At 44.3% G+C, this 20,121-nt stretch overlaps 2 protein-coding genes across 3 annotated transcripts in view; one reads left to right on the top strand and one right to left on the bottom strand.

Annotated features, from left to right (window-relative positions):
- The window catches only part of nr1h5 (nuclear receptor subfamily 1, group H, member 5), an 11,943-nt gene extending 7,390 nt beyond the window's left edge, over positions 1-4,553 (top strand). The window contains exons 5-12 of one of the 2 annotated variants that reach the window (XM_042707602.1): positions 524-669; positions 1,276-1,371; positions 1,477-1,573; positions 1,741-1,857; positions 2,839-2,928; positions 3,201-3,314; positions 4,055-4,279; positions 4,318-4,553. In XM_042707602.1, the coding sequence (XP_042563536.1) occupies positions 524-669; positions 1,276-1,371; positions 1,477-1,573; positions 1,741-1,857; positions 2,839-2,928; positions 3,201-3,314; positions 4,055-4,254 (860 nt within the window). In that variant the 3' untranslated portion in view covers positions 4,255-4,279; positions 4,318-4,553. Of the gene's footprint in view, positions 1-523; positions 670-1,275; positions 1,372-1,476; positions 1,574-1,740; positions 1,858-2,838; positions 2,929-3,200; positions 3,315-4,054 lie in introns of both variants that reach the window. The other variant, XM_012815688.3, reaches the window with a different exon arrangement.
- Positions 4,554-5,203: 650 nt separating this feature from the next.
- Positions 5,204-19,498, bottom strand: brpf3b (bromodomain and PHD finger containing, 3b). The gene is given in 14 exon segments (XM_031565883.2): positions 5,204-6,618; positions 8,394-8,548; positions 8,833-8,927; positions 9,215-9,294; positions 9,297-9,308; positions 9,567-9,648; positions 9,942-10,574; positions 11,004-11,300; positions 12,029-12,341; positions 12,620-12,748; positions 14,171-14,302; positions 14,701-14,857; positions 15,301-16,890; positions 17,918-19,498. Coding segments are annotated over 13 exon segments (3,819 nt in total). The 5' UTR covers positions 16,851-16,890; positions 17,918-19,498; the 3' UTR covers positions 5,204-6,434.
- Between the last annotated feature and the right edge of the window lie 623 nt (positions 19,499-20,121).

Here is a 20,121-nt window from a genome sequence, read left to right as displayed (position 1 = left end):
CCTCCATCATCAGCGTCCTATTCAGAGTCCGCTAATTTTAGTCATTGCCTATGCCCAGGAGAATAGCACTAAATTGGAGATTGCAGATTGTGAGGACCCTACTTGAGGAGTCTACTTATCAACTCATTTTGATGCACATGAAAGTTGCACCTCCAAAGAGACCCATGTTTATTGAGTTCCACCATTCTCCCCATTTTTGAACAAGAAGGTAAAAGCAAGACACATGTAGCCTACCTTCTTGTTCAAAAGATGCAACCTGGTCCAAGAATGCACAATTCCATGAGGTGGAATAAATGTGTGTTACTGAATCATGTTTTCAATAAAGGTCTCAAGAGTTCATGTTTTCAACAAATCACTGCAACTGGACGTCAGCTCACTGAACACTGAAAGACCGAAACAATGTACGTGTGAATGCTAGTTGTAGAAAGACATTCTGCATGTTTATATACCCCTCACTAAAGCCCAATGAGAATACACACAGAGAGAGCACTGCTGTTGACCACCGTCTGTGCCTCCTCCCCAGGTCTGCTGACGGAGGTGCAGTGCCAGTCGAAGAGGCTGAGGAAGGGCAGCAAACACAGGGGAGGCCTGACCTCCAGCCTCACCGCAGAGGAGGACGACAGCTCAGAGAGCCGCGGGGTCAGCTCCACCAGCAGACTAGCAGCACGGGTACAGCCACAGGCTCTTCCTCTGATGTGAGACAAGCACACACACAAGCACACACACACATCCACACGGATGTGTGTATTTGTGTGTGTGTGTGTGTGTGTGTGTGTGTGTGTGTGTGTGCTTGTATTTGTGTGTATATGTGTGGGTATTTGTGTGTGTGTTTGTGTGTTTGTGCTGGCAGTCTCCATTCTATTCAGCCTGTGCCTGGGGCTCAGGTGAGCATTGTAGTGTGTTGTTGAATTCATTGTGTGCTGTAGTTTAGTTCTGTATATGCTGTTCCTCATCACCTCTCCTCATTTCCCATTTCTACTGTGTTCTCAAGTTCAGCCTTTACTCCATCTGTCTGTGTGCACCTGAAATACTTTAATCAGAGGGTTTAGCACAGGGTTCTCTCAATAGAAAATGGCTGCAAGACTGTTAGGCCATATGATTTAATCTGACACACACCATTATCATTATTTTATCAAGTAGAGCATTCTCCAGAAGCTACATGGAGTTTTTGTACTGGTACTCACCATGTATGACACATGTCCATTGTGAGTATCTGTTTGATGTTGTCTAGTGTGTTTATCAGTGATGATTAAAATAGAGTATTCATTTCTGTAGGTGCCCTCTGGGATATCGAGAGACCAGAAGTGTATACTAGACAGAATTGTGGAGTCCCATCGTCGATACAGGACACAGGATAACGTACAATATAGGGTAGGTGATCAACTTTCGCCATTCTTATCATATTTATAAAATAATCATCATTCCATTTTGGTCTCACATTTTTAAAGCAGCACAGATAAATATCCATTTCTGTAGGTGTCCGAGTGGTTGAGTGTGGGGCACGGGGACAAAATGAGTGATCTGACCTCATCCCAGTGTCAGAGGCTGCTACAGTTCCTCAAGAGTGTGCCTGGTAAGAGAAGAACCGCCGGTGGTGATCATGCCTCTTGTAATCTCACCAGCAGACGTGGCGCTGAATAAGGAGCCATTTTGCTAACGACAAGAGAGGTGTCAACATACGTGTTACTTCTTTGCTTGTCTGTAACGTGTACGTATGCGTGTTTTATGTTGTATGTGCAGGGTTCGAGTACCTGGACTGCACAGACCAGAACACACTTCTCTCCAGTGCCTCTGTTGAGATCATGTTCCTGCTCTCTGCACAGCAGTTCACAGAGAGCCCATCGGCGTGTAATGCGGGTAGATTGTAGTTCCATATATCTATATTGCATTGGATGGGAATGTTGGTTTTATTCAGCAAAATAAGGACCTTTGTTCTGTCCCTACTTGTGGTCCCCTTGAGTGGAATCCATGACCAGGGTCAGGCTGGAGGTTTGTGCTGGCAGGAATATTAGCAAAGACATATTATTATATTATATTAAAGTGGCATTATGTAGGAATTGCTAATCGCTAACGAGATGCTAGCGGTGAAACCTCTTGAAATGTGCTTACTTTGACACTATGACAAACTAGCGAGTCAACAACTTTCCTAACACAGTCAAACATCAAGCAAGTGCAACACAAGACAAAGCAAGACTGCAAATAAGCTACTTACTAGTTCGGCAGACAGTAGTAACCGGGCGGCTTCAGGCAAACCTACATAACCCAGTAATATGCCTACAGACCCTGGTATGGCAATGGCACGGAGGCAATTCTCCATATTAAACGTCATTGTAGCGCCCCAATTTTTTTTAAGCTGTTATTTTAAGGTAAAACTGCTAATCTTAACCCTATCACTGAAGTACAATTCCTACATAATGCCACTTTAAATATAATCTGAAAGACATTACGAACCTTTGGAGCACTGGAGTGTCTTCCACAAAAATAGGCAGCGTGTTAAAAGCTTGTGGCTTTTACTTTTTTTTTTACTTTGAAAGTATCTAAGTGAAACTATTGCTTCACTTAAAGTCTCATTTTATCCTGTTGAAATACCTTTTTGTATCAAATCAAAATAATTTGTTACCACATGACCAGTCTTCTGAGTGGCTACAGGGGGTTTGCGGTTGTTTCTTTGAACAACGGCCTGTCATGCTGCCCCCAGTGGACTGCAAATGTTGACTTCTCGTGAAATGTATGAAAATATATGCACTATTAGTGACGCACGTCGACACATGTATAAGTAAGGCTTACTCTCGGACAAAATGCACAGGCATCAGAACTTCTCCTAACTTCTCCTTACAGCACTTTACCCCGTGAACATCAGCATCTCAAACCATGGTTGGATGAAAGCCATAGATCCAAAGGACAGAGGCAGCAGTGTGGCTGTTTCAGGTAAGACAACTCTTTATAACCCAATGCCTTTGGACCACAGTGCAGGTGAGAGTTTTGTGGAGACCATCTACAATAAGATACACATACAGTGACATTAAATGTATAATAAGGTAAATGTCATTGTATTGTATCTTATTGGTAATTGTTAATAAGACATTTCTGAGAACAATGAGTTCACAATACCCCATCAAGATAACAAGGCATTTGTGACCATGCCGATCTGTTATCACATAAATCTGTACTTACTGTTTGTTTATTTGTCTGTACATTAGAGGCGAGTGAGGACCTGCTTGCTCCAGTTCTGAACTTCTTCCATAGCATGGCATCTTTAGGAGTGACAGAGGCTGAGTATGCACTTCTCACGGCTACATCAATTCTGTGTTCAGGTGAGCAGCTTTCTGCAACCCTTACTCTATGGTTCTAATGAATATAGGGCAGTTCTATGCATTGACATCAAGCAGCACGTGTTTAACTACTTTGCAACACGTTTGTGTGCTAGCAGGGGAGTAACCAACCGCACCCTGCTACGAGCAGCATCTGTACACCACATATCTACTGCACCTGGCTTCTTAGTGATGTGGTCAGAGTGCACAGTTATTACCTACAGGCGTGTAGTGTGGGGATGGCTGCTCTTCCTTCTCATGCATGGTTGACAAATGTTCAAAGCCTTTCAACTGTTGTGCACATAACGGTTTCACACGCTTTATTTTTAACTAGTAATCACTCAATGTTTGCAATCTGTTGTCATATTTCTCCATGCTTCAGATTGATTTTCAAAAACTGACATTAAACTGCAATCTGATTGCCTTGATTCTGTTCAATGTAAATCCCTTTACAAGAGTACTTGTATTGTGCTGTATTATAGCCTGTACATATAACTGTTAACTCAGAGACATTTTGCATATCTGACATCCAGTGGCACGTGATGTGAACAACTTGTATGGAACTGTAGTTTGCTACAAATTCCAACTTCATGCCAAAGTGTTCCATGACTGCACACTAAGTTTCACATATCTCAGCTATCAGTGTTTCAGCACATCTCTGCAACAAGGCCATTTCCTAGCTTGGCTCACAATGGGAGTCCTCATGCCGTCTTGTCTTTTCTCTCTGTGGGCTGTGGGAGCAGACAGGCCTCTGCTGCGAGCGGTGGATCGAGTGGAAAGCCTCCAGGAACACGTTCTTGACCTGCTGTCTCGACTCTGCTCCAACCAGAGCCCGGGTCGCGACCTCCGGCGCTTTGCCAGGTTGCTGGGAAGGCTGACGGAGTTACGGACGGTCTGCCACAACCACATCACCGTGCTGCCTCAGCAAACCTGGCACATGTAACCATGAGTGCGAGGGAGAGATAGACAGACAGAAAGAGAGAGAGAGAGAGAGAGAGAGAGAGAGAGAGAGAGAGAGAGAGAGAATGAGGAAGTTTGGAAAGGAGTGAGACTAACACAGAAAGAGATCTGCCAGAAAGATTTTTCAAATGAGCCTATAGGTTCTGTGTGTACTGTACATAGAAAATTCCAGTCAAAACATACTTTAAGTATAATATAAAGTATCTTTAAAGTCAGTTTAGCAGGCATGTTTTTTATTGTGATGAGTATGTGACTCAAAAAATAAAAACTTATTTTTAACAATCATCTTATTCATTTAAAACTTCATGCACTTCTGCATCTGTCACATGAAAGGACTTCATAGTTGAATCGATTGACAGCCAGTTACTATCTAGATCCAATGCAATTACTCATTATTTACGAAGAGGTTGAGGTTAACTTGTTCAAGGATGTTCTCATGCAGCTCAATGTTGCAAAAATGCCTTCACTGTGAAACACCTACACAGACAAGCACATTCATGAGGTCTCCCACTGTTCAATGCAACATTTTTGTATCGAGCAGATGTTGTTATAAACAAACTTAATGTGAAGGCTTTGTTCATTTCAGTTATCAGTGGACTCAAGAGCCACATACAGGATCATGGTTTTTTTTAACATCTTGCTTGACAAGGTTAAATTACAAAAGAGGCCAAACGATGTTACTTGGTCTTAAAATCCTCTAGCACTCTCATTCGACTATTTGAATACTGCTGCAAGTAAAAGTCAAGCGTGCGCAAGGAGGTAACTAGGTGAATGAGTAGTCTATTGGAGAATGTGATGAGATCCATGTAGCAGTCTAATTAAGAGATGATGGAGACACCATTTCCCTTTCAAAATGTCCTGATGAAACTGAAAATGAACACAGAACTGAAGAAATGTTCAAATCTGAACCAGCATAGGAAGACAAAGACATAAAGTTTTCAATATGACATTTATTTCCCTCAACATGAGAAAATACTGTTTGACCGGTTATTTGGCAAGTAGGTAAAATCTGCAGTTTGTACAAGCTTAAAATCGCTCTGGAGCTCCATTTTATAAACAGGATCTAGAGCTCAGGGAACTTTCTACAATAAATACAGATATCTGTGCTTCTGGGTGGAGAGGATACTTTATATCGGGATGTGAAAAAAATGACATTTGGAGACCCTACCATATACTACTCTTAAAAATCTTAACCTCGCTACCTCATAGTCACAATCTCACCTTGGTTGTTTGTCTTTATAACCCTATTCAATAGTTTATCTTAAATAACAATTTCATTCATTTGAAATTTTCAACCAATATATAATTTTATTTCTCTATTCTTTCTGTAAATGGTCCATAAATAAATTACATTTCTGTGTATCAAAAAAAATGAGAATATATATTTTGCCACTGACTGTGTGTGCGCGCTGGTGCAGGTACACATACCAAGTGTATATGTATTAATGTGCATATGCACACACAAACTGACGGACACAAGCTAAAATACACATTGTAGCAAGTCAGTTAATTTGATTTTTTACACATATGTACACATTTCTCATTTCTTCATACCGCCAGGTGATTGAATCAATTTGCAAAATGAGCGCAAAATTAAATTAGATCTCATATGGTATAAACAGACGTATATACATGAGTGTCTTTACAATATACAAAGTGGTTTTTGTAAAACGTCAGAAAGTAAAAAGCTAGAGTAAGAAAAATGGCAGTGATCCTTTCGATGCTCGCGAGACTCTTTATCATCTGTACTTTTAAAAACGGGGGGGTATCTGTGACAAACAAAATAACGGCTACTGCCCAATCTTCAGATGTGATCAACTCACACCCCACAGACGTGAATGAATGCTGAAGAAAACGTCAAATAAAATAACACCCCACCATCCATAAAAAAAAAAAAACCTCCCCTTCCCCACGGTACTGTCCAACCATCATACCCAGCGAAGTGGACAATCCCTCACAACCACATTCAGTCCCTGCCAGTCCAGATACAAACTGAACAGGGGACGCTGTAAAGGCATGTTGGCAACATCTGATTCTTTTTTTTTTTTCTTTCTTTCTTTTTTTTTTTTTAAAACACTGTGGGCAGGAATTGATGGCAACAGCTATGGCTCTGCTCTGGGCTCGTCAGGTTCTCTTGTGTTCTTCCAGGCTCTCCTCTCGGTTCTAGAGGTAATTGGAGGCAACGAAGCCGTGGTCGCCACGCACGCGGCTCTGGTGCATCACGGCGCGGTCGTAGGCCACCTGAACGGACTTCCTGATGCTGGTCTTCCGGCCTTCAATCATGCGCAGCTTGTCTGCCGTGTCATCTATGCCCAGCGGGATCAACTTATCCCTTGGCAACCACTGCCTGCAAGAGCACAGGGGGGAGGAGGATGAGGTTCTAGCATGACCAAAAAGAAAAACCTCTCAGACAGAATGTGACATGGGAGTCAGTTTTGGTCCAGGACCTCAAAGTAAAATATGAAACATAAAAGGCACACAAAGAACAGAACAAACCAAACTTAAGGAGAACACGGCAACATCAAATATCATCATAACCTTATTTGGGGATCTATACAGGCAGTACACACAAATGCAATGGAATTAACCGTGAACCTAAATTGAAATGAATACATAGCAACCGATACATCCGGTCATCCAATTGCAATGAAACTTTGTACAAAGACAAAAGACAACCACATAAACAACGATTTGATTTCCAGTGGTTAATGTTTAGAAAAATTTATTTTAAGGTTATTAAAAGTTTCAGACTCATTTTATCCTTTGTAGTCCTACGTAACCTATTCAGGGACTTTGCTTTGTATGGATACAAAGCTCTGCTCCGTGTGATTTCAGTGGTGTATTCCTAAGGAGGATTCTGCTCCATAAACGCGATGAATATGCTACCGAAATAAACTATAGCTAACAACGAACGACCAATAAACTGATAGCTAACAACGAATGACCAATAAACGTGTTGCTGAGGCATGCTGAAAGAACTAGTGAGATGGTATAAGTGCTGAAAATGTTATAACATTTCCTAAACGTTCACAAACGTTCCTGCTCCCTGGGAAGAATTTAGGTCCCGTAAGCGTAATTTGTTTGCATTTTGTATAGCCCTAGAAAAGCTTCCATCAGCATTTTTTTATGTATTTAAGGCAAAATAGTATGTGTGTCATTTTTAGACTAACTCTTTTTCAAATCTTGGAATTTACTTTAGTGACAATGGACTGTTTTTGTAGTGACAGGGCCCATATTCTGCACACAGAAGCCAAAAAACTTTCCTTCCTCTACTAGTAAATCAGTAAAACAGACCAACTCTCCTTCCTCTACTAGTAAATCAGTCAAACAGACCAACTCTCCTTCCTCTACTAGTAAATCAGTCAAACAGACCAACTCTCCTTCCTCTACTAGTAAATCAGTCAAACAGACCAACTCTCCTTCCTCTACTAGTAAATCAGTAAAACAGACCAACTCTCCTTCCTCTACTAGTAAATCAGTCAAACAGACCAAATGTGTTTGGTGGCAAAGGGCCCCTAATTTCCTTGATGGGGAACACGGCTGGCAACACTCCGCGGCACATGACCTAAAGCTAATGTAATAATTTGGCAAAAATCATTTTGCAAATTTCCTAATACGAGCAACATCCTAAGTGCAAACTGGGGTGTGTCCGTGCACAGACGTGGGAGTTCCATGTATAAATGAGCTCCTTCAAAGCAACACCCTTTTCCTTGAAACTTCTAAATGATTTCATGTCGGGCAGACCTTCCCGCTCAAGAACCTCTGGTGTAAACCGCTCCATTCACGACCGGAAAATGTGTTGTTTGCTCTATTGTAGAACAATTACTGAGCTCTGTGAGAACATTAATAATGTGGCTGGCTGATAAAGAATGACTTCACTGCAACATCCGCTAATTACTCAACCCATTTATGCTTGATTGCGCCCTGCTTTGTGTGAGTGAAATGAGCCAATATACTGTAGGTATCCCCGCCTATTCTCACTGCGTGGCTGCTGATGCGCAAAGCCAGCGGTTCTTGTTGCAATTAGGGACCCCAGATTCTCCCTCCTCAGTAAATCGAGGAACTCAGCATAGAAAAAGAGCTTTGCACCCCCCCCCCCCAACCCCCCTTCCTTTTTCTTACCAGGTCCTCTTATTGTCGAAGAAGAGCACAAGGTAGAGCCTCTCCCCGGCCTCCTCTTGCCTGGCATCGCCCAGCCGGAGCACCTCCAGAGGGGGTACAGGGATGGGCACCCCGTTATGCAGCAGGCCCTCCTGAGGCATCTCCGGGTCTATGATCTGCAGAGGGACTCAACAGAATGAGTCAGCAGTCTGTGTGGATTTGATGAGTCAAAGATTTGTGTCTGATGGTGTCGCCGAGATGTTGGACAACCACGAGCAAATTGAAACTTCAAAAAGTATTGTTAGTCTAGGCTAGTATTTAATTGGAAGTGGGGTTTAGGTCTTGTTTTCAAGGCAGCAGCACACATGGACAGTAAACGTATAGTTACAGTATGAAAACCAGCTTGACTGCACAATCCAGATTCTACCGTGTGAGGTGTAAGAGTTTAACAGGCGCTCACCAGTGCAGGGTAAGAGGGGTAGCCGCGACACTTTGCCCACACCAGATCCAGAGGTTCAAGCTCAGCACCGTTTTCACAGGCAAGCACATCGCCACCTGGAAAGACAAGACACCAGTGTTTCAGGGCCTCGTGTTGAAACAGATTTTGAGTGTCTACTTGAGCATGTTCTCATGTACAAATTCCCTTAATTAATGAATAAAATGAACATTAAAAAAGGGTTACAGGCTAGGCATGTGTTTAACTAGTGTACAAGTGTCATTATCAGTGCTAGCTGGATTAGCTCCTCATTGATGAGCACAGAACAAACGCAAATGAAAAATAAAGTGCGTTTGTAAACAGTTCTAAATGACATGTGCCCCTTTCTGGGAAGCCTTCCTCTGACCTGCTCCAGTGTAGTCGGCGTCTCCGTTAACCGTCTCCAGGAAGGGCACTTTGGACAGAGCCGGCTTTCCACGACTCTTCTTAGGGGTGATGCTCTATGAACCGAATCAGAACTAAATCAGTTAGTCCATCTCGGATCCAAAATATAGTGTGTCATGTTCTCCGTACACAAACTCGCAAACTTATAGTTAAACATAAAAATTAAAAACAACGTGCCGATTCTGACTGTCGGCCCCTCTAGGATTTAGCAATCTTTTTTTTTTATAAATTCACATAAAATTCATGGAGGGACTGAACTGTCATATCTGTGTAACTAAAAATAAATATGCACGCTGAAGATGAGGAGTGCTTACATTTCCCTGGGTAACGTTGGAGATGAGCTGCATTCAGAATCAGAGCCACCATCTTTGTGCTTTTTGAAACCATTTGTGAGACCTGAGGAGGAATTTGTCAATGTTAAAGCACAGTTTTACACTTTCAACTAAAACTACCACTCTGGGTTTCACAGGCATTACAGCAGGTAACAAATTGCTTATACAGGCCCTCCACAGAATGGACAGAGAAACTTAGAGCGAGGAGAGGAAAGGAGAGGAAAGGAGAGGGACAGTGAAAGGAGAGAGAGAGAGAGACAGAGAGAGTGAGAGCAAGCATGTATGTGAGAGAGTGTGGGTGTGTCTGTGAGCGGTGTGTGTGTCAGTGAGTGGTGAGTGTGAGGACTGAGCACTGACCTGCCTCCGGCGTGCGGTGAGGCGACGTCTCTCGGTGGCGTTCTGGGCTGCTGCCTCGGCTTGGAGGCCGCTGCTTCTGAGGTGAGGGCGGGGGAGGGGGGGCAGTAGGGGTTTGGGTTGGAGGTGCGGGGGTTGAGTTCACTACTGGGGAGGTCGGAAGGCAATTTGGGGGGTTGATCGAGTCCGCTCCTCCGTTTTGCAGCTGATTGTCTTTCTCTTTCTCCTTCTCCTTCTCCTTCTCCCTTTCCTTATCTTTCTGCAGCTTGGCTCCGTTTTTGGCCTTTTTGAAAAGGACAGAAGTTCGACGGCCCACCCCTAGCGTCACCCGGGGGGGCGTGGGCGTCTCAGGGGAGGAGACCCCGTTGACCAACCCAGGACCTGCGTTCTGCGGTGGGGGCGTGGCCTGGGGAGACTCCTCCTCTTTGGTGCAGTTCTTAGTGATCACTGGGGGTGTCACTGGCGTGTCTGAGCTCTCACTGTTCAGCTTCAGGCGTTTGATTGGATGGCTTGGGGTCCTGGGCTCTGTCGTCATTGGCCGCAAGGTGGGCGGGTCCTGAGGGGCGTCATCCCGCGGGGGGGAATGGACCAATCCCGAGGGCTCCAGGGTTGGAGGGGGCGTGGACTTGGAATCCTCTGATAGAGGTAAAAATGGAGAAATTCCATGGTGTGAAATTCTACCTTTGTATACTCCATATACTCTATATATTACACAGTATCGTATTACAAACCAACCTCTGCAACCAAAGCAAGTTCAGTCAGACAGCTGGTTACCACTTAAAACATTTAAACACAACCATTGCACAATATCCTATACATACAAAGTCTTTCTGTGCAAACAAAAAATTATATCTGAGCCCACAAAGCTGTTGCAAACTATCTTTTTGACCTCTTTACTTACTTCTGCTTTCACACCTAATACAGTTCACTGGAAGTGTGATTTTCTGCGATACTGCCTTAACCAAGAGGGGCTTTGGGAGACTTGACTATCTTGCTACTTTCTGATCCATTGCACTCCAATCAAAGAGGAGCATCACCACACTTAACGGGAGCCAAAGCTCTCACCTTTATCTGATCCTGACAGCGTCTGATCGCCCTCCTTCTCCCTCTCCTCCTCCTCCTCGTCCAGCTCTTCATCCTCCTCCTCCTCCTCTTTGATCTCCCCGTTGTGGGTGTGGCGTGCGGAGGGCTGGCCCTGCCTGAAGCGCACGTTGTGGATCTCCCGGCGCAGCAGGCGGACGCGGCGTGTGCGCGCTCCGCTCGAGCGCATGGACGACACCGTGTCCAGCTTGTCCAGGAGCTCGCGCAGCTGCTCCTCAGCAGACATGTGCACGCGGTTCTCCGGCTCCAGCATAGAGTCCACTGCAGAGCCGAGGACACACAGATGTGAAAAAAAAAAAAAAAAAAAACAGTAGCACACAATGAAAATAGAAAACACAAAAGAAACCCCTATGGTGTAGTACCTTGCCACTGTGCACATCAAAAGAACAAAGAAGCGAAAAGCTCAATCACATGCAGGCATGCCGTCTAATAATCAACCGCCCACTGCCTTTCAGAGAGTTTCAACTGAAAACTGCCCCCCCCCCCAGTGTTCAAGTCTGGGTATTGAAATCTGTGACGTTCTACTGGTCAGACCATGCTACTTGGACTACCAGAGTAAAAATATCAGTCTTATAAATCAACTTATCCATCAATCAAAGCATTGTTACAGCTTGAGCACAAATATGCATGCACAGGACTGTACACAGAACAGTGGAGACCACCGACACCCAAAGTCATTATTGTATTAAGGCTGCCATTATAACCTTAATATAGTATTAAAGAATGCACATGTGTACATTTAAACCGCAACACACACACACACACACACACACATTATGTTATCTGTATGCTCCCGTGGAACTGACTATAACTCTAAACACCACATTCAAGTTCACTGTATCAGACCACTGGCACCAAAACGTCCCCATTTTTCGCAAATCTGACATTGTCTCACTGAGAATTCACACCTTTCACCGAAGCAACACTGCTGAAATGGCTCTCTTTACTGAGAGCGGATTCGTTTCCCCATCTCTGCAGGGGGCACTCACCATCCTCCCAGGTGCAGCGGTAGTAGTCGGTCTTCTGCGGAGACTCCTGCAGGTGCATACCCGTGTCTGGGTCCAGACCGGCATTCTGGGCCTGCCTTTGGGCCTGGCGCAGGATGGCGCCCCCTAGGTCTCGGAGGCGCACTGCGGCCCGGTTGAATATGGTGTCCTTGTTGTTGTAAGCGAGACAGTTGGAGATCATCAGGTTGAAGTCAGCCTCCATGTCGGCGATGGTGTGGTATTTGTGGCCCTCTACTTTGGAGTGCATCATGGAGAAGTCCATTGGATGAGAGATAAACTCCAGGTAGTCAGGGACCTGAGACAAAATTATAAAATAAGCAACATTTTCCAAGAGACGGGTCTACTCCATCAGACTAATAAATATTGATTACAGCTAGCTTTTGTTCAATTACAACATTTCAACGGCCTTCAAAGAAAACACATACAGACAAGATGTTTACAGGTAAATAAGGCAAACTGTTTTGACAAACATTCCAGTGGTGCGATAACCCTTCACCTCACTGCACAGAATGCAGCCAAACAGAAAAACAGATAAACAACACGTAAACAAACAGCAGTCCCAGCCTCGCTGACCTCCTTGAGACTGACGGGCTCTGCAAAAATGCTGCCCGTGTCCTTCTCCTGCAGCTGTTCCAGCGTGGAGCGCAGCAGCACCAGAGACGGGGTCAGCTGCAGCTCCAAGGCAGCCTGATGCACTTTAACCTTTGGGGGGGGGGGGAAGGTCACAAAGGTCAAACCACCAAACAACGGCCAATCCCACAAGGTTTGGTGCAAACTGACATCAATTTCAAAAGAAAGAAAATAGCTCTTGGAGGTATAAATGTTCTTCACAATTTCTGTGGGGGGGGGTGTGAGTGGGACATTACCCTCAGCAAAAAAGAGCTGTACTTTCAGGATTTCTATTACCACAGCACAATCTGGCAATCAGCCTTTCAGAGATACGTTGATGGATGTGTATGCAATAAAAGGTGGTGAAACGCTATTGTTTACAAGCTCTCTTCAGTGTGTGTGTGTGTGTACTAGAGCTGCAACGATTAGTCGACGAAATCGACGACGTCGATTGTGAAAAATTGTCGACGCGTCATAAAATATATATATAAAAAAAAATATATGCCATTTTTTTTTTGGCAGACGCTAGCAGAGCTACCGGTAATTTTCATTCGGCATTGCAATGCACTATAGGAAGTGCGAAATAGTGCATCTTTAACTAATAATAATTGACCATCCTTGAGAAAAATGGAACAGAATCTGCAAATAGCCTTGCATACAAATCATGCACCGTTTTCTTTGCCCTCAGTTCTCGTACCTTCATGTGCTGCATATCAGAAATGGCCGACTGAAAAGCGAATTATTCTGAGACGGCTCATGTTACCATGGAAACAATAAACAAAGCTAGCTTTAGTAGCTGCTGCATATGAGATATGGCTAACAGAAAAGTTGTCATTTTTCTCAATTATGGTCAATTATTAGTAGTTAAAGAAGCACTATTCCAGTATTTCAAAGAGAATGAGCTGTGGGAGCACAAGAACAGTGAGTGTCTAGCAGCAATTATCATAGACATATATGATATATCTATAACTTATAGTAAGGTTTAAGCTTACATGTTGGAAAACAGAACGTCTTATGGAGGATGCTTGCTAACACTATTTCAGTTATGTTAAGTGCAATGTAGTAAATCAGTGAATTATCAGAGTAGCCTGTATTTTCGTTTGTTCTGAATAGTTAACCTCCTCCACATTCTTCAAACAAAAGATTGTAGAAAAAAATATATTTCATGAATTTAATTTGAATGTCACTTGCAGCCCAGTTATTCTTGCGTTATTTTGCACTTGCAGAGGCTTGATTGCTAATTTGAGTTACTTTTAAAACTTTATTTGCACTTTCTCTTTTAAAAGCATATTTGCACTTTAATTTGTATTACTATTTAATGTATGTATTATGATGATTACATTTGTTACTCAAATACATTTGAAATTCAAATTTTGAGTCGTTATTTTAATTTGCTATGGGAAATAATCATTAGATTAGTCGATTAATCGAAAAAAATTGTCGATAGATTAATCGATTACCAAAATAATCGTTAGTTGCAGCCCTAGTGTGTACGAGTATATGTGTGTGAGATACCTGTTCTCGCTTTAGCTTCTCCCTCTTGCGGATGAGCTCCACCAGCAATCTGGCCCTCTCCAGGTCGTGCCTCAGTTTCTGCCAATATTTCCTCTCTTCTCGAACAGCACTCTCCTTCTCATCAGGCTCCTTCTGAAACACACAAACAAACAAATACATTAATATATTTTTATTTATATACACACACACACACACACACACACACACACATCAGGCTCCTTCTGAAACACACAAACAAATACATTCATATATATATACAAATATACACACACACACACGTAGTGCATATTCATGGTCTGACAAATAAACCACTAACAAAGACCTTCATGATATTGCTTATACTCTTGAGGCAATGGGGGAAAAAATGAAAAAGATTTCTATCCATGACTTACTCAATTTGTTCATATGAATATAAAAAAATGCACGTCAATAATTTCTCAAGACTTCAGTGAGATACCTAAATATAACTTGGTCTTGGTTTGCGGAATACATTACAGACAGAATATTAAACAGCACAACAGCCAACTGACCTGTTCTGTATGTCTCTGAGTCTGTAGATTAGAGTGTAGTCGACGAATCAGCGGCACCCCATTGCGTGACTGACGTTTCAGTAACCAATAATTGTGGAGCCTCTGCACGAACTGGTTCTTTCTCTGGATGATGATTCCTTTACATACTGTGTTCAATCTGTCAAAAAAAAAAGTCAATCAAAACGTTATGTTTATATCTGTAACGCCTAATCAAATGTAACTCAACACTTAACGCACTCATCTGTACCAAACAATCAACACTTCACATTTCGTTCATTCTACACATTTTCTTGTACCTGTGCTTCATGGGAATTGGACTCAAGAGTGTTGAGTCCAATCAACGCATACGAATGTTATGGTCTCTTTTCTTTTGTTAACCAATAGTGCTTCAAATTTCTCACATTATTTCTCGTTCTCACTATAACTCCTGCTTCTGGTGTTATCCCTCGCTGCATTTTCTTGCCAGGCTACCTGTCAGTCACTCAGTGATGTCTATAACTGCACAATAATCAAGTTATGACAAGTATGTAGAAATGAATATAATGCATGGTTTCTTTACACTTCACTCTTCTAACAATGAGGAAATATTGGGCGGCTGACCTGTGGCTGGGAATCTGGGCCACAGTGACCAGCGGTGTAGCCACCATCTTGGATGCCTCCTCCTGGTTCTTCTTCCCTTTCTTCTTCTCCTGCTGCTGCTGTTTGGAGTCCTTCTTTCCCCCCTTCTTCTGCTTCTTCAGGTGGGGCGTCTCCGTGTATGCGCTGCATCCTCGCTTCGCCCGGTTCCCCAGCACCCTCCCCGACTCCTCGTCATCCGAGGTCCCGCCCTCGAGCGCCGGGGGCGAGTGCGAGTCGCAGAACGCCGTCTTCTTGACGGAGAAGGTGGTGCCGTTGACGGTGGTCTCGCGCACCGGGTCGATCTTCATGAAGAGGCCGGCGCGCTGTGCGCAGGTGACGTGGAAGGCCGTGTAGCAGTTAGCCTTGTGGCACTGGATAGAGGCGCCGCGGCCCTTCTGCTTGCACAGGTAGCAGGTGAGCTTCCAACGTGCCGGTGGGATGTTGTCAACGCCCTCCACGGGCTCCAGGAACACGGTGTTGGCGAAGCACACCTCAGGGATCCAGATGGCGCAGACTACGTGCGCCCAGCGCCCGTCGCTCGTCTGCTTAAAGGCGCCTCCGCGGTTGGGGCACAGCACGCAGTCGACGGGACGCGACGGCGACTGCAGGCAGCAGCGGCACAGCCACTGGCCCTCGGGGATGTAGGGCACGCCGTAGCACTCCTGGTGCACGGCCAGGTTGCAGATGTCGCAGAAGAGGATCACGTTGCTGTTCAGGCACTCGTCGTCCAAGCACACGCAGCAGAAGGCGTCCTCGTCAATGGCGCTTTGCGAGGGCGCCTGGCTACGCGACTCCAGGAAGGACTCCTTCTCTAGGCGGTCCATCAGCAGCTCGAAGACGTCTGCTGACACCGAAGCCTGGCTGTCCGAGGCGCGCTTGTCATTCACCATCTCCAGCCACGCCACGTCCTCCTCGTCCATGTCGTACTCGGCATCCGCTTCCAGGTCCTCTACCGACTTCTCCATGTAGCGGTAATAGGCTGTGGGCAGCGGGTCGGCCTCGACGGGAGAGAAGGTGTCCATTACACGGAAGATGGGCTCGGGGAGTTGGCTGGGGCCGTGGGGCTGTGTGTTTGACTGAGTGTGAGAACTGTTGTTCTGAGACGCAGCAGAAGACGACAGCGAGTGCTTGGCATCTTTCCTGCGACCTTTGTTCCCCGTGGACTTGCGTCCGGGACACGCCACAGCGACCGGGGCGGGCTGCTCGCTGTTCTCCTTGTTGCTGTTACACTCCGCAATGTCCTGAGCCGTCATCTCGTCTTCTGTGATGACCGGGAGCGGGTCGAAGATGCTAATGCGGTGAAGACGGCCCTCCAGGTCCACCTCCACCATCTTCTGCGCTTGGGCGTAGGTTAGCGTCTCCCGAGCCGGGGACACCTTGCGATTACTGTATGGGGACGGGGACGGGGGCGGCTCCCTGGTCCTCCCCCCCGGCCCTCGGCTCCCTGGTCCTCCCCCCCGGACAGCTGCATCTGCCCGCTGCCTGCCTCCCAAACCCCCGGCTGGGTTTCCCCTCCTGCGTGGCTTTCTCATGGGCCCCTGACCACACACCCGTCTGTGCCTCGACCTACACCTGGACAACAGCAGGGGATGTCATTCACCACATGCTTAAAAAGTCATCAGACCTTAATTGTCAAATATAACAGTCAACATTCACCAGAGGCATTCAAGGACAAACATAAGCTGAGACAGTGTGAAAATGAGATAATTTTAACCAAAATAATAATAACCAAATATAAGATCACCTAATGATGTAATTTTTTTTAAATGTCATTATACTATGTGAAATATCCACTCATCTGTGGGCACAACAATATCCTATACATAGAAAGTACACAAAACATATATATGCATGGGAGCCACCTTGCTAACGGATATCATCCCACCCAGAAGACATCTAATGCTAAATTGGCTTTATACTACGGCTCAACATTGCTTTTATTTGGTCGCATAACAGTCACACGTGTGTTCGCTAAATCACGGACAAATAAGAAGTCTGTTCCTTTAAATTTATGGCGCGCTCGGTTTAAGAGACGGAAGCGGTCACGGATCAGCCGGGTATCTGCAAATATTCCACATTTAGGTGATAGTCTCGAAAAGACGCCACATCTCTTTTAAACTCTCTCAGACATCTAAGGTGAAAACATTAACCTTCACTATGACATTTGTGTAGTCACTCTGCTGAGACCACATTTAGAATGTAAGGCAGGTGCTAAAGTAACGTATTAGCTAGCCAACACATAACCAACGTTTGATTGATGCACGTCTTCCGTGCCAACTCTGTAGTCTGCCATGAAAAGTCCAACTAAAACTAAATTGTGGTCCTATTAAATATTACTCCTATAAAAGTACAAACGTGATGAGAATGGATCGAACCTGCAACCAATCGCATAGCATTTAGCTAGCAGGCTTAGGTAAAGTTAGTTGGGAATGTAACCTTTGAATGTGGTGAATATGCTGGAAAGCTAGCTAGCTACGTAACACAGCTACCTAGTCTTCTGACATCAGTTTACCAAGCCAATCAGTATTATTCTCTTGTTAAACACGCAGAACAATCTGTTGTGTATTTCAAGAGTGACATAGCCGTGTAACATACTCACAGGTTTCATCCCAATTCGCTGTAAATCAACTTTGTTCTTGATAGCGTCTAGCTAGTTATCTTAAAATCGGTTGATAGCTTTGCTAACAGCGGCATATCTGCATTAAATCAACGAATCGGCGCCTATTTTTCTGTATAGCCGACATTAAATACAGAGTAGTAAGACAGGTACTGGCACATACTCTCCAATATAATCCCCACAGAACTGGCACTTTGATGGCTCCCCCAATGTGTGTATCACTTCTCGGATCAAGGCCAAACTCAAAGTGTGTTTTTATTTTTGCTATTTTGGAGGCGGGGCTAACGTTAGCCTGCTAGGCAGATCAGTGGGGGAAGGAACCCTGGACCTACTTCCAATTTAATATAACAATAATCGAACATTAGTCGATACAAATCCTTGACAATAGTGCACGATGTGAAACAACGAATCGGTGTACCGCTACTCCAGTCACTTTTCCAATGACATATAACTGTTAATTACAGCTCACATTTCTCTCAAACTAGACATCCAATTTCTTCATAACTTTACCAACCTAACACCATCGACAACCAATCAGCATTCTGCACACAAGCATGGAGCCAGACTCTGACCAATCACCGCAAATACAAGTGTTGACTCTGAAGCAGCTTATGTTGCGCGCCCTCAATTCTAGAACGAAGTGTCAGCCATTTTTATCGTTTACATGTACTTAAGAAATTTCCACAACATTCACGAGTTCCTCCTGAGCAAGCCATTACATTGTATGCCATTCTTATCAATTCGTTCAATTCTGCAACGACTTTCGAACGAAGGGCAGGTCTACAGCTAATGACACGAACACCTACCTACTTTAGTGGCATAGCCTGTTTGCTGAGAAGCTACCTAGCTAGTGTAGCGAAGTTACTGCTAGCGACAGCTAAGGCATAAACCATCACGAGTTTCTCGATAGAAAGCTAGCACACCATTGGATAACCTGTTATTTAGCCGGGCAAATGTTTGCTCTTGGCTTATTAGCAGACTGCGCATTACTTGACATTGACAAGCGTACAGTAAAGCACTATATTACAATCTCGGTGAGGTTTGGTCATTCCCAACACACTAGTTAACGATTAGCTACAACTTATAAAATACCCCTTACCTTGTGTGTCAACCACAGCTCGGCAACCGGGCGTAAACTCCTAGCAAGCACAACTATAGCTAGCTAACTAGCTAAAGCCTTTTTCGAGCTAGCTATCTTGCTGCGCCCGGTCCGAAAAGCCGGCGATTTTTGGTGATAAAGCGTCCTCTGCACTTCAATCTTCCATTATGCATTCGACCAAACGTTTTCTGTGTGAACATGAATCCCTAGGTGTTTATTTTGACAGCTGTTAAACTGTTTAACTGTCGGGGTTACTGAGAGTGAAACTGGTGCTACTTGCTAACTAAAATGTAACAGTACTGCCTTAGCAAGCTAGCTATGGCTACGGATAGAGAGAGCGGAGCTTTCAGTCAAGATAGCAAGAACACGCCCCTTAGGAACAGAAAAGCAACCTCTCTCGTGCATCAGCTGTACAAACGAAGTGGTCTTGTAGAAATTTAGGAACAAAACGTTTAAATACATCGGCATACCTGCATCACACACGGATTGCTGCATATCTTATGTTGACTGTTCACAATAACATTCGTCTAGTGACACAATTTCGTTCGGGTAGCGAAACACCCTGCTGTACCTTTTCGCTGACGGGCTGTCATTACACGCAGGGATGACTCAAGGCACACTCATGTGTTTTCGACTCAAACATTCTCTGGAACAAATTGTGTAGATATATAGTGGACACATTATTGCATATTAAAATGTAAGCTTCTTGATAAGTGTATGTATCAGGGACATTCGGTCATATGTGAATTTTGAAATCGAAACAAACAAACAAAGAATTACAGAAAAGGAACCTAACACTAAATTAATGTACAGCTTTTTTTTTTTATCAACAATGCTGTTGGCCTGTGTGCGTTAATTAACATAATTGCACAACTGTGTGGGAGGTGAATGAATGTGTTCTTCGAGAGTCAATTGCAAAGGAACATAGGCGGTATGTGTGTATCCCCACCACCTCTATTTATGACCGAGCCTCTGAAGACTTTGTTATGCAGGCACATTTGTTTTGCGGTACATTTGCATTTCAAACGTTGGCGCCTGTTTCTCAACTTTTAAAAAGATACTCTGGTACCACAGGTAGGCTAACCTC

This window comes from Clupea harengus, chromosome 4 (genome assembly GCF_900700415.2).
Source record: "Clupea harengus chromosome 4, Ch_v2.0.2, whole genome shotgun sequence".
NCBI lineage: Eukaryota > Metazoa > Chordata > Actinopteri > Clupeiformes > Clupeidae > Clupea > Clupea harengus.
Note: the sequence above shows the minus strand (reverse complement) of the source record. Positions and strands in the feature narration are given on the sequence as shown.